Source organism: Asparagus officinalis, chromosome 2, assembly GCF_001876935.1.
Source record: "Asparagus officinalis chromosome 2, Aspof.V1, whole genome shotgun sequence".
NCBI lineage: Eukaryota > Viridiplantae > Streptophyta > Magnoliopsida > Asparagales > Asparagaceae > Asparagus > Asparagus officinalis.
The window spans coordinates 5,564,069-5,578,386 of record NC_033795.1 but is presented as its reverse complement, the minus strand read 5'-3'; the positions used below and the strand labels follow the sequence as shown (position 1 = coordinate 5,578,386).

The 14,318-nt window shown below is 40.9% G+C and overlaps 1 protein-coding gene and 1 long non-coding RNA gene across 2 annotated transcripts; one reads left to right on the top strand and one right to left on the bottom strand.

The window, feature by feature from the left end:
• On the top strand, positions 710-1,606 carry LOC109830737. The gene has a single exon (XM_020398102.1). It carries the CDS (start codon positions 710-712, stop codon positions 1,604-1,606), a length of 897 nt encoding a protein of 298 aa, XP_020253691.1.
• LOC109830034 lies at positions 3,013-6,396 on the bottom strand. Its single transcript, XR_002244188.1, has 3 exons — positions 4,508-6,396; positions 4,325-4,398; positions 3,013-3,145 (listed from the first exon to the last, which is right to left on the bottom strand). It is a non-coding gene; the product is annotated as an uncharacterized LOC109830034 (long non-coding RNA).

Sequence of the window (14,318 nt, the reverse complement as noted above, 5' to 3'; positions counted from 1 at the left end):
TTTTGGCTAGGGTTTTATTTTTGGAGGGGTTTATGGAGACTTTTTCAACCAACAATAAACAGGGGAAAAATGATCCTCTTTATTAATAAGGGACTCTTTGCGTTCACGTACGTATATCCAAGAAAGATAATGTTAGACATATCACTATTGATTTTAGGCTTGTTTTCACTTTGGTATCTCAAAAGTTTATCCCATTTTTAATTTTGATATCCTAAAGTATTTTTTAATGCTACTGAAAGTTTCATTTTGCTTTGCTACCTTTTCGTCTATAATTTAATTTTATGTTAAACTGGTATCACATTAAACATGCAATACTGCTGCCGCTGGGAACATTTGATTAGTCGGGTCTTAGAATAGGGCAAAATATATAGACTTAAAATGTATCTCATGCTAAGCCGTGGGGTTCAAATTTAACGAAAAAAAATCTAACGATATGTAGTTGGCGGTATCAACGTGAAATGAGGTTTCCCTGAGGGTTTATTGCCTATGAAATATCTGGGCCTTCCTCTGACTGCAAAAAGACTCTCATACACTGATTGTTCTAGTCTTATTGGTAAAATTTACAGTCAATTCCAATCCTGGCAGCTAAACAAATGCTTATCCTATGCTGGCAGACTTGAGCTGATTAAATCTGTTATTTTGGGAATTCAAAACATATTGGCTAAGCAATTACATCCTCCCAATTAAAGCTCTGGAAAAGATTGACAGTATGTGTTCTGACTTTCTGTGGGGGCACAAATTTCACTTAGTAAAATGGGGATCTGTTTGTCAAGGTAAAGAATATGGGGGTCTGGGTATATTCTCAGCTAAATTCTGGAACTATGCAGCTGCCACTAAGCTCTTGTGGTTGATTCATCTTAAAAAGGATCTCCTATGGATCAAGTGGGTTCATGGAAACTATCTACATAACCAAGGTATATGGACTGTTCAACCTAAGACTAATGACTCATGGATGTGGAGGCAACTCCTTAAAGTGAGAGATTTGCTTTTGAGTAAGTTTGGAAGTGCTGTTATTGCAATGAATGTTATAGCAGATTGTTGCTCAGAAGGAAATCTTCGTTTATCTGCAGTTTACAGAGCACTTATGCAATCTACTAGTACAGCTGCTTGGGCTAAAACAGTTTGGGATGGCTTCCTATACCCTAAACACTCCTTTGTATTTTGGTTAGCATGTCATTCAAGGCTTCTTACCAAAGATAGATTGTGCCGAATGAATATCTTGAGCACCAATCAAATTCACTGTGTTCTGTGTGACAGTCACCAGATAGAGGCTAGGGATCATGTCTTCTTTGAGTGCAAATATTCAGCTGAAGTGTGGAACTTGGTGATGAGCTGGTTGGGGTATAAATGGAGATCCTGTTCATGGAGTATGCTACTGAACTGGTACTCTTTCAATTTGAAAGGCAAGAATCCTATGAAGAAGCTGAAAAGGATGGTATTATCTACTGCTGTATATATGATTTGGAGGGAGAGAAATTTAAGAATTTTTCAAGATAAGAGGAGGATGCCTGCTCAAGTCTTGAAGGATATTAAACTTTTAGTTTTCTATAAAGTTCTAAATGATAGTTCACATGTGCATATGAAAGAACTACTCGAAAATTTGTAATTTTCTTTTGGTTTCCAGGTTTTTCTGGTTCTTTGTAATACCTTACATGTTCAATTTGGGAGATGAATAAAATTTACAGTTCATTGACCAAAAAAAAAACGTGAAATGAGGTTAATAAAATTGTAGGGCATCAAACTGTTGAAAAATACTTTGAGATATCAAAATGGAGAAAGAGTAAACTTTATAGTATCAAAGTGAAAATAGCTATGCTGAGCCGGAACAAGTTCGTCATCTATCTGCATGGGATACAGATGACCACCATGCCTTGTTTTCCAATATAAGGCAGTTCTTCTTCTTGAAAGTAGGTAGATTAAGCCTCTCAATCCCTACCCCTTTTTTTAAGGCATGGTAATTAGGGATGATAATTGACACAAAGTACTAATGCTATGATTTGAGAAGCATATTTAATGTTGGAATGTGATGACTCTGGCATTGAAGCGGCCATGCCACGTTGGAAACTGTATTCTGACATAGCCGAAATAGTAGACCACTACTACGAACCCTATTAGAACTTGCCACATGCTGGCGGTCAGTTAAAAAAATACAGGGGGCCTGCCCACATCCGCTTTTTTGTTTTGGGGCCTTGAAACATTTTTCCCAAAAAAGAAAGAAGAAAATTCATAAGAAAGTCATTTTCTCTTGTTTGGTTACCTTTCTGAGAAAAAGATAAAGAAAATTATCACAACATAATTTTAATTCATACTTTTTGGAATTAGATTTAGATTTTAAATAATTTATAAAAAATAATTAAATTAAATTATGATTCTATCATTTTTTAAAAAATTTACATGTTACCGAACATGTTTGCACAATCTTAACTCAAGAAAACAATTCTAAAGTATAATCCATTTCTAGTCACAAAGTCTATTACAATCAATTTCATATAGAAAATCTTAACCAACAAAGTCTATTGCAATCAATTTCATATAGAAGATCTTAAGGGACTGTTTGGCTCGTTTTTTAACTCGGTAGAAAAGTTTTACACCGTCTCCACATTAGATTTTTCGTGGTCACGTAGGATATAAGTTTTCTGTCGGTTTTTTTCCCATCTTTGGTTCGCTAGGGTTAAAGAAGGGAAACTCAGTGAAAATCACCGTCACATCAGATTTTTTTCTCTTCCCCAATTCCTTCCTCAACCTCGTGAAATCGACGAAAACTGCAGCTACGTCGGCTTTTTGCCATATAAACAAAAGTTCTCCCTTTTTTCCATACGAACCAAACACAAGAAAAATAAATACATTAGTTTCCCACCATTTTTTGTGTGAACCAAAGCGAAACAATCTATTTCTTGAAAAGTTTGGAAAACTCAAAACTTGTGTTTTTGTACATATAAATGTATTTCCCTATATCTAGGAAACAAACCAAACAGCCACTAAGCAACAAAGTCTATTACAATCAATTTCATATAGAGAATCTTAAACAGAGAGAGAGAGAGAGAGAGAGAGAGAGAGAGAGAGAGAGAGAGAGAAAATATGTCGAAGTCCTTGGTTTTTAACTTTAATGAGCCCATCAAAACATCAATCTCGCATCCTCCATCCCCTGAAATTAATTCAAAAAATTGTAAATAAGTAGAATATAAACATCAAAAACCTATAAAACGAAGTCTTAACATTATTTGGCACCTGATCCGTGACAGATTCATAACCACTAAAGCCCCAATTACTTGGCACCTGATCATTAGCTACAGTTATGTCTAAGACCGAAGTCAAGTCACATACCAATAGTGCTGGTGAATGTCAAACTATAGGCTTTTAAATCTAAGACCTAATGGCCTTTAAAATCAATAAGAAACATTAGGCAGATAACAGATAATTAGCAAAAAAGGTACACTAATTAATGCACGTGGTCTAAACTAATAGGCCTTTGAATTAGCCTAGGTTCACAGAATAATCTGAACGTGTAGTAAAACTAACTTGATCACATCTCACTTTTTGGATTCCAATAACCCAAAATACTAAAACTATAATGAAATAAGGAAATTATCCTCTTCTTATATAGATGATGACTGAACCAACATAAACATACAACAGGTGATCTGACAAAGTCCATATAGGATGTTCATCAAAGATTTTACACAACCTTTTCATACACTTGTTCTTGTAACAAAAAATTCACTATGTATTTGAATTATAGGACGTTCATCAAGTTTGAATTATAGCAGACAAAAGAATCACTACGCGATTGAATCAGTCTTACGACAAGTTCAAACTCAGAAATCAAGTAGATACCTCGTCTCTGTAAGTAGGTCTGAAGATAGAAACCAGCAGATCTTATTAGATAGAAGAAACTATGAGATCTTATTAGATAGAAGAAACTGTGAGATCTTATTAGACAGTCACAAATCTGAACTGGGATCACCATGTGTGTTTGCCACAAGTATCATGGCTTCAGACCCATATATATAAACAGTAAGTATATGGAGAGATGCTCAACATTTACAGTTACGACCCATTCTATGTCCTTTCATCGATACATTTCCAGTTCAGAACGAGGCTGAAAACAGTTCTAACTACCACCCCTTCAGTGACCTACTTACACCTGAATTACTAGAAAACAGTTCAGTAAACTGACACCTGAATTACTAGAAACCCAACACAGTGAACACAATCAAGTTCTACTATATATTTGCACATAAAGTGAACTACAATTGAACAAAATACAAGGAGAAGTAAGCATAATGGATCAATCAACTAGTACCATGGGCAAAGTTCAACATACCTTTATGTAATCTTCCCAAACTTTTGGCTCCACATCCATCATCTTTATCACTCGATTAAATGCAAATTCATTCTCTGAAAAGCCAAAGCAAAATATGATGAGACACCTGGCAAGAAATATATGACGAGAGACTTGGAAAGAAATACACAGCAAGGTAAATATAGAGAAAATTAAATTCCTCACCGGATCAGCGGAAGTGGAACAGAGACAGAAACAGTCAAGAAAAGGCAATTTAAATTTAAAAAAAATCATAAACTCTTGATGCAGAAAGCAAATCGAGTACATGATAAAGGATATGCATATTCTTCTAACTGATAAGATTCATCACCAAAAAAGTAGACAAGTGTTCTTCGAGTGAGATAAACAAAAACTTTTATGTAAAGACAAATTCAGCAGTATGTGAGTGCATTTCCCTCGAGAAAGAATTCCAGTAAGTGACTTGCCGCCATCAACTTCCACATATACACGCACGTCTCCATCATCCTTTGATTTTCCAAGAGAAGCCTACATTAGACGGATGGAAGGTAAGACATGCAAGATTAGCTAATAATTAACCTGTGAAAGACAAATCAAGAGCAGAATTCACGTGTGAAAGGTGCACAAGCATATCTGTATGTTATCTCAATCAAAAGATATCTAACTAGTTGTTACGGGGTTCATGTTGTCTCATTACTAAGGAATTTCAATTAAACTTTTAAAAAAAATGATTTTATTACTGCTTACTATTTATTGTTTTTCTAAATGAAGAACATGACATCTGTACTAGGTGCGGAGAGCAGGAAAGTTTAACAAGCTTTGCTATTTGTAAATAAAGTAGGCTCACAATACCAAAAAACTGCTAAAGCTTTGGGGTATATTTATAGAATGCACGTTTCACACTCAGCCGTTTCACATGAGCAGTTGAGTAAAAAATTATGTCCAATATTTGCCTAGAAAATTGGACGCTTCACGGTTATGGCCTTTACCAAAACAATACAAATTTTGTTTCAAAAACAACTCCAAGTCAAGAACAATATAATCTTGCATATGAATGTCCAAAAATGGCACACTTCCAAGGAAATTTTGCAATTGTCACAATAATGGATGTGATGGTTAATCTGTCCTACACATTAAGGGGAGTGTCCCTAGTTTGTAGGAGGTCATGTTAGTGGAAGAAGTTAGAAGTTAGTGGATAATGTTAGTGGAAGAAGTTAGAAGTTAGTGGATAATGATAGTGGAAGACGTTAGTGGATAATGTTAGTGGAAGAAGTTAGAAGTTAGTGGATAATGTTAGTGGAAGAAGTTAGAAGTTAGTGGTATGATCTTATATATATGTAAGCAATCATGTAACTTTTATACATGAAGAAGAAAAACTCCCTGCTCAAAAAAAATTCGGCTCTCTCCCTCTCTCCCTCTCTCTCTCGTTTTTCGTGACAAATCTCGGTAGGTACTTAGGCCGATCCCAATTCAAAGCCATCAAGTGGTATCAGAGCGCAGTGTATGCCTAAGTTTCAACCAAGATCTGAAGATATGACGAGTGCGGAGAAGATGACGACCAAGGTGGGTTCGCTCACTCTTCAATACCTGACGCTATCGAGAGATAGCTACGTTTCGTGGGCAATCAAGATGAAAGTCTACATGAAGGCTCAAGATATGTGGGACGCTGTTGAGCCCGCGACAGACGTGACCGTGGAAGTCAGGAAGGATCAGATGGCGTTGGCGGCCATCTATCAGGGGATTCCTGAAGAGACTTTGATTATGATTGCAGAGAAGCAGACGGCAAAGGAGGCATAGGAGACGTTGAAAACAATGCATCTAGGAGCGGACCGTGTGAGGAACGCGAAGGTGTAGACCTTGAAGTCCGAGTTCGAACTTCTCCAGATGAAGGAGAATGACAACGTCGACGAATTTTCGACGAAATTGACAGGAGTCGTCAACAAGATCTGGGCTTTAGGCGGCGAGATGCAGGAGAACTATGTCGTCAGAAAGCTACTTCGGACGGTACCGAAAAGGTTTCTTACTATCGTCTCCACGATTGAGCAGTTCGGGGACATCAACATCATGACACTCGAGGAGGCGATCGGGCGTCTCAAGGCCCACGAGGAGCGGACACGTTTTTTTGAGACAATGTCGACGACCACCTATTGTTGACGCATGCGGAGTGGCAAGCAAGGGGCAAGAAGAACAGTGAACTCCTTCTCGGAACATAGCGATTCAGTGGCGCATGTGACGAGTGTGCTCACGAGCCGGTCCACGGCCGTGGCGCTGCAGGCGGCCACGGTGGCCAGGTGCCACGGCGGCGGCCAGGGAGGTCAACTAATCACGGTGGCAGTGGCCGTGGAGGAGACCAGGCGGCCAGGTGGGCCAAGCAGTTCGAAGGTCGGGGAGGCCTCTGGCGTTGCGGTTTTCGGCCCACAGCGGCGAGTCACCACTTGAGGCAAGTTAGCAACAAACGGTGGTCGAGACAAATCCAACATCAAGTGCTTTAATTGTGGAGTATACAGGCACTTTCAGTCGGAGTGTCACAAGCAACGTCGCAATCACGATCAGGAGGCTCATCTCACCCGAGTCTATGACGAGGAGCCAACCTTAATGATGACTGTGTTAGAGGAATCATCCACTATCATCTTGCTTAATGAGGAGAAGGTGGTGCCGAACTTACTCACAGCCGGGGAGACACAAGTTGACAACGACGTTTGGTACCTAGACAACGGAGCTAGCAATCACATGATCGGCCACCGAGGCAAGTTCAAGGAGCTCAATGAGAACATTACCGGAACCGTCAAGTTTGGTGATCGATCCACGGTAGAGATCAAGGGGAAAGGCTCTATCCTCTTCCAGTGCAATAATGACGATCAAAGGATATTACCTGAGGTATATTATATACCGAGTTTAAAATCCAATATCATTAGCCTTGGTCAGATGACTGAAGATGGAAGTAAAGTTATTTTTGCTGATAAGTTCTTGAGTGTGTTTGATAGGAATGGTGCTCTCTTGATGAGGGTGACACGTTCAACTAACCGACTGTACAGGATAGAGTTGAAGACATGCAGGCCGACGTGTTTGATAGCGAACATTGATGATCCAGCTTGGTTGTGGCATGATCGTCTTGGGCATGTTAATTTCTTTGCCCTCAAGATGATGACCGACAATAGGATAGCTTCTGGGTTGCCGAAGATTGTGCACCTGAACCAAATATGCGAGGGATGCCTTGTCGTCAAGCAAACAAGACTTCCATTCCCTTCGCAAGCAAATTTTAGAGCTCAGAAGCCGTTGGAATTATTACATGCCGATCTATGTGGCCCGATCACTCCATCTACACTTGCTGGTAACAAATATTTTCTCCTTGTTGTTGATGATTTCAGCCGGTGGATGTGGGTGTACATGTTGAAGGCCAAGAGTCAGGCCTGTGAAGCTTTCAAGAAGTTCAAGATCGAGGTGGCGAATGCATGTGGCCACAAGGTGAAGACCCTGAGAACAAACCGTGGTGGCGAGTTCTTGTCAAAGGAGTTCACCCAGTTATGTGAAGACTACGGCATCAAGCATCATCTCACTGCACCGTACACCCCACAGCAAAACGGTGTAGTGGAGAGACGCAATCGCACGGTGATGGCCACGACAAGGAGCTTACTCAAGAGTATGCATATGCCAGGAACGATGTGGGGCGAAGCAGTCAGGCATGCGGTGTACTTGCTCAACCGACTACCAACCAAAGCGTTGTGCAATCTCACACCTTACGAAGCTTGGTTTGGTAAGAAACCTCCTCTAGAACACTTGAGAATATTTAGATGTGTGGCACATGTGAAGGTTGCAGGAGCTTATCACAAGAAACTTAACGACCGGAGCACGTCAATGATGTATATTGGCGTAGAAGAAGGGAGCAAAGCGCATCGCCTCTATGATCTTCAACACAACAAAGTTCATGTAAGCAGGGATGTTACGTTCGAGGAAGGAAAAGAATAGGAGTGGAGTGTAGACGGAGATGAAAGACCACCCAACTGGGTGGAGTTCACAGCGGAAGGGGAATCAGCAGCTGGCCGATCCAGCTCACCGACAGCCGTCGGCCCAGGTGCAGATGCTGAGGCAGCGAGTCCCACTGCATCGGAGGCGTTCGGAACACCGGGCACTCCTATCTCTCAAGATGAACCTGTGCGCTACCGTTCCCTAGCAGATATCTATGCAGAGACAGAGGTGGCTAACCTTCCCACAGAGGAATTGTTTCTGGCCACTAAAGAACCCACGAGCTATAGTGAGGCTGCAACAAAGCAAGAATGGCGGACAGCCATGGAAAATAAGATGGAGGCCATCGAGAAGAATAAGACTTGGGTACTCACAGAGCTACCGCGGAGCTCCAAACCCATTGGCCTCAAATGGGTGTACAAACTGAAGAAGGACAACGATGGCAACATCCTCAAGCAAAAGGCGAGACTTGTAACGAAGGGCTACGTTCAACAGCATGGCTTGGACTTCGATGAGGTGTTTGCACCTGTGGCGAGACTTGATACCATCAGGACGATCCTTGCTATATCAGCACAGCGTGGATGGGAGGTGCACCATCTGGATGTTAAGTAGACATTTCTAAATGGTGATCTCCAGGAAGAAGTGTCCGTGGTCCAGCCTGAAGGGTTCGTTGTGAAGAAGGAAGAGCACAAGGTCTACAAATTTTCCAAGGCGCTCTACGGTCTACGCCAAGCACCACGGGCGTGGAACACACGACTTGACAAATGCTTGAAGGGCATCGAGTTTGTAAGGTGCTCTCAAGAGTAGGCGGTATACACTAGGAGCAACGGAGGGGATGTACTCATTGTTGGTGTGTACGTGGATGACTTGATCATCACTGGCTCAATTGCAGATGAGATCAGGTTTTTCAAGCTGCAGATGATGAAGGAGTTCGAGATGAGCGACCTTGGGCTACTTTCCTACTATCTTGGTATAGAGGTGGACCAGAGAGGTGATTGCATTTCGCTAAGGCAAGCGGCCTACGCGAAGAAGATCTTGGTTTAGTTCGGAATGATGGATTGCAACCCAGACCAGTATCCCATGGAGGCAAAGCTAAAGTTTGGAAAGGACCCTGAAGGAACACCGGTGGATGTAACACAATATAGACGAGTCATTGGATGCTTGAGGTATCTAACTCACACCCGACCCGATATCTCTTATGCTATGGGGATTGTGAGTAGGTACATGGAGAAGCCTACAGTTTTGCATCGTCAGGCGGTCAAGCACATTCTGAGATATGTAAAGGGCACCGTGTCCTATGGATTAGTGTACAGACGAAGGCGATGCAATGAAGAATTGGTGGGATTCACTGACAGTGATCTTGCGGGAGATGTTGATGACAGACGCATCACAAGCGACATGACATTCTATCTAGGTGATAGTCTGGTCACTTGGACATCACAGAAGCAGAAGACGGTGGCATTATCCTCTTGCGAGGTTGAGTTCATGGCGGCAACAGATGCAGCATGCCAAGGTCTATGGCTGAGGAGCTTAGTCAGCGAAGTGACCAACATCGAGCCCAAGCCAGTTACTCTCTTCGTTGACAACAAGTTCGTGATTGCCTTGATGAAGAATCCAGTATTCCATGGAAGAAGCAAGCACATCGACACACGTTTCTATTTCATTCGTGAGTGTGTTGAACAAGGGCAGATTAAAGTGGAGTTCGTGAGCACGAGCAAGCAGCGGGCGGACATTCTCACAAAGGCACTAGCAAGGGTGAAGTTCATCGAAATGCGGGAGCTGCTAGGAGTAAGGAACTTAGACTCTCGTCCAGATTAAGGGGGAGAAAGTGAAGGTTAATCTGTCCTACCCATTAAGGGGAGTGTCCCTAGTTTGTAGGAGTCCATGTTAACGGAAGAAGTTAATGGAAGAAGTTAGAAGTTAGTGGATAATGTTAGGGGAAGATGATAATCATATTTTATTACAATTTTATACCCTCATTATCTATTTTATATGAATAAATATACTACTAATAATTATTTTTATCTTTAATTGCAGGTTAATGAAGAATAAATCTCAAAACCCTCATCTCTCAACAAAAAGCCCATAATTTAATGAAGAAATGAAGCCATGAAGCCCAGTCGTGTAGCCTGTAGAAGCCGGAGAAAATCAAAAATCCAATATGAAAAGAAATCATATTCAAAATGGTTGGCTGCAAAGAAACGACGATATCTCCTAATCCGGAAGGCGGAATTTAACATATAATATATGAAAATCGCCTATCTCGACGAGACGAAGCCAACCGTGAAGTCAGAATTTTCATTAGGGCATCGATGCCAGCATCGATGCAGGCATCGATGCCGGTATCGATGCGAAGTCCTCCAGATTTTATCAACGGCCGAAATTGCATTCTTGGGGCTCAAGTTTGATCCAATGGCTCTCATTCACTGATGTTTACTATAAATAGGGGTAGAGAGTGAGGGGTTAGAGGTGTGAAAATTTTTGTAACTCCTTTTGGAGAGAAGGGCTACTCTTAATTGAGAAGGCCTTCCAAAATTGTAACTTTTGTTGCAATTAATAATAATAATTTTTTTACCACTTTAAATTTTTCTCTTCTTCTCTTTTTTGGATGATGAAGATGAAGATGAAGATGGAGAATTATTTAAAGGTTTGTATTTCTTTTCTTTTTCTCTCTTATTGCTTATTAGTGTAGCTTTATTTCTATGCTTGTAGTTTAGATTTTATTTTCTTGTTAAATAGCCAAGAGGCTAGAACCCTCTTGCCTTAGATTTATTTCATGCTTATAGAATAGATTTATTTTCTTACATTTAATTCTTACAATTTTATTTTGTAGTTTAGATATTGCAATTTATTTTGTAGTTAGATTTTAATTTCTTATACTATTCACCTTGAGGCTAGAACCCTCTTGGGTTTAGTTTTTCTTTTTGTTTATTTTTATTTTGTTTGATTCGCCTTTAGGCTAGAACCCTCTAGGGAATCACCCTTTTCTAAGAAGTGGGTTCAATTTTAGATTACCCATATCTATAATTGAATCCACCATCTTTAATTTCTTGCATTTTCTTTTATTTTTATTCTTGATTTTTATTTTCTTTTTCCTTCTTGCCTTATTGATCATATTCATTCTTTGTCACATCCACTCTCACTTACACTTTGCATCTATTTACACACCATTTTCACTCTCTCAATCTCTTCACAATCACATTCACTTATCACTCCTACTTGTCACGCACACAACATAAGAACCGATTTCATATTTTCTCCTACAAAACACCTTCCTCGTGGGATCGATATCTTAAATACTATAACTTGACACGGTTGTGCACTTGCAACCATTTTGGTACATGTTTATACCGCATCAGAAGAAGTTAGAAGTTAGTGGATAATGTTAGTGGAAGAAGGTAGTGGATAATGTTAATGGAAGAAGTTAGAAGTTAGTGGATAATGTTAGTGGAAGAAGTTAGAAGTTAGTTAGTGGTATGATCTTATATATATGTAAGCAATCATGTAACTTTTATGCATGAAGAAGAAAAACTCCCTACTCAAAAAATTCGGCTCTCTTCCTCTCTCTCTCTCGTTTTTCGTGACAAATCTCGGTAGGTACTTAGGCCGATCCCAATTCAAAGCCATCATGCAATCGGTCCTAATACAAAGCGAACTCGTAGATAACTTTACCAAATTAAATTACCCTTTCCCCATACTTAAGTCAACTTTTACTTCATATTTTCCGCAGTTATTACAGAAAGAAAATCTCCAAAGAAAATAGAGTGAGTTAATTCACACTAATAGAAAACTGAGCCTCTAGACAGTAAAGATTTTGGCATCTAATATAAAAACAGAATAAAGTTAGGATGTAATATGAGAAGGGGGAAAGAAACCAAGATCAAACTGTCAGTAGTTGGGACCCGTGATATGAATATATCGAAAAAACTTTTTGGCTCGCGGTTGGACCGCGAGCCAAATAGCGGGTTCTGAATATATATGATATATATTCACGGGAAGAGCATCTCTTGACTCATGAGTTCGGATTGTCTTCCTATCTTATATCCATGTGGACACCTAATCATCTTGTCATATAAAATAGTGACAATATTCTGTTTTTAAACTCTTATCGCATGTGCAACAGTAAGAGATGGACCAACCTTGATAATTAAGAGAAGCAAAAGATCCACCATCATAATAAATGACTTGCCCTTTTTTAAAGAGTTAGAATTCACTTTGTTAATGTCCTTTATCAACAGTCACTAACACGACAACTTCCTTTTCACCCTTCCTTTCTACGTGTTCACTCATTTTCATCGTTGACCTTTAAGAAATCTGGTATATGTGGTGACTGTAGGCGTCAAAAATCGTCTATAGGTTTTCGCAGACAGCTCAAAATGAAGAGAAATCGATGAACACCATCACCTGAGTCAAACGCGATTATCCGGTGCCGTAAAAAAGCTAACGAGTGCAAGAAGCAAGACAACAAAGCGTACGAGTCAATAAAACGACAAAATGCGCAAAATGACGGAACAAGACCAAAACGGAAAAGCCCTTGGCGGCCGAGTCGCATCAAAACGACTCGGCCAAGGTCAGGTGGCTCGGCCAAGGCCGAGCCACCCCGGCCGAGCCACCATAAGGTGGCTCGCACAGTTCTGAGCCACCGTAGGGTGGCTCGCGCCCAAAAGTGCCCAAAACGCGTTTTTCGACGGTTTTTCTCGGGATTTTTTCGTTTCAGAGTCTCCCAAGTGCTTTGATATCATTCCTAACCGTGGTTAAGCGGTTATTAACTAAGGATAAGGTCAAATCATCAATTCCTATCCTAAAGCACTGCATCCGAAGCCTGTAAATACAAGCCTAGGGCCCCTATACACAGGCGATCTGAAATTTAGGCGAGGTGATGTCCTTGTGAAGAGTGAATCACAAATTTCAGAGAGGCTAACAGATCTTGGCGAAGTTCTTCAGCATAAAGAGGGAGAGTTCGAGAGATTTGAGGCTCATTCTCCTTTCCTCTGGATCAAACTTGGTTTCGATCTCGAGAAGAGTAGTAATCTCGCTTGGTCGAGATTATTTACTTCTGCGATTGTTTCCTTTGTGAAGCAAGAGCATTGATCTTTTATTCTGGTCAACAGGATCTGATCCGCGATGGTCCACGAATAAACCCTGACACAGGCAAAAATCCCACGTAAGTAGCGGGTGATAAATATCCTCTGCGTGTGTTTGAAGAGAGTTACATTTTTTTTATTTTCATTGTGTAAGAAAGTCTTATAAAAAGACTAATTTTACTTTGAATCTGTAAACGCTAAACGTGTAATGGATTCAACAATGAAAATAACTTTCGACGCAAACACGCTGGCGACCATAGTGGGAGCCAACAGTCTCGCTGCGGAGATTGTCGTGTCACAACCACGGATCAAGATCCCGGTTGAAGAAGAGGTCGAGTACGAGTTCGACCAAGACAAGTTTGAGGAATACCTCTCCTTATCCTCATCAAGATCTTCCTCGTCCCGCAAGTAAAGGAAGATATCAGCAGCAAAGAAGGCTCGGGGTGACTCTCGCCCAATTGTTGCTAAGGCATCTCCTCGTAACGCTCATCCGGCATCCAATAAAGCCGAGATTTCAAATCACAATGACTCATATTCAGTCTAGGAGTTGTTTAATGAAGGCGCGCCAATTCTGACAACGAGGGCTCGTCAGCGGCAACGCCAACGCCTCGCACGCTAGCTTGTCAAGGCCTTGGAGCCAGTTAACAGAATCCGTTATCACGCGGATCTGAAGTTCAGGGAGAGCCAAGCGCCTCAACAGCAAGCAAATGACGCCTCCACCAAACCATCGGCCAGTGAATGGGTCTGTATCAAAAGGACTCGTTTAACTCTTGAGGAGCGCATCCAAAAGCGCCGCGCGCGTGCCTTAGCACGAAAGGGGCAAGACACGTAGGAGGACAAGGTGGCCAAAAAACCACCAAAATCATACCAAGAATGGAGTCTGAATTCCAAAATAGCGACTCGGACAAGTGCCGAGACACCCGAAAACTATGAGCCAGCCAAGCGTGGCTTGGCCAGGACTAGGCCAGCTA

Excerpts from the sequence above, each read along its gene's own strand:
- LOC109830737 (XM_020398102.1), top strand. The coding sequence starts at position 710 with ATGTGTTCTGACTTTCTGTGGGGGCACAAATTTCACTTAGTAAAATGG.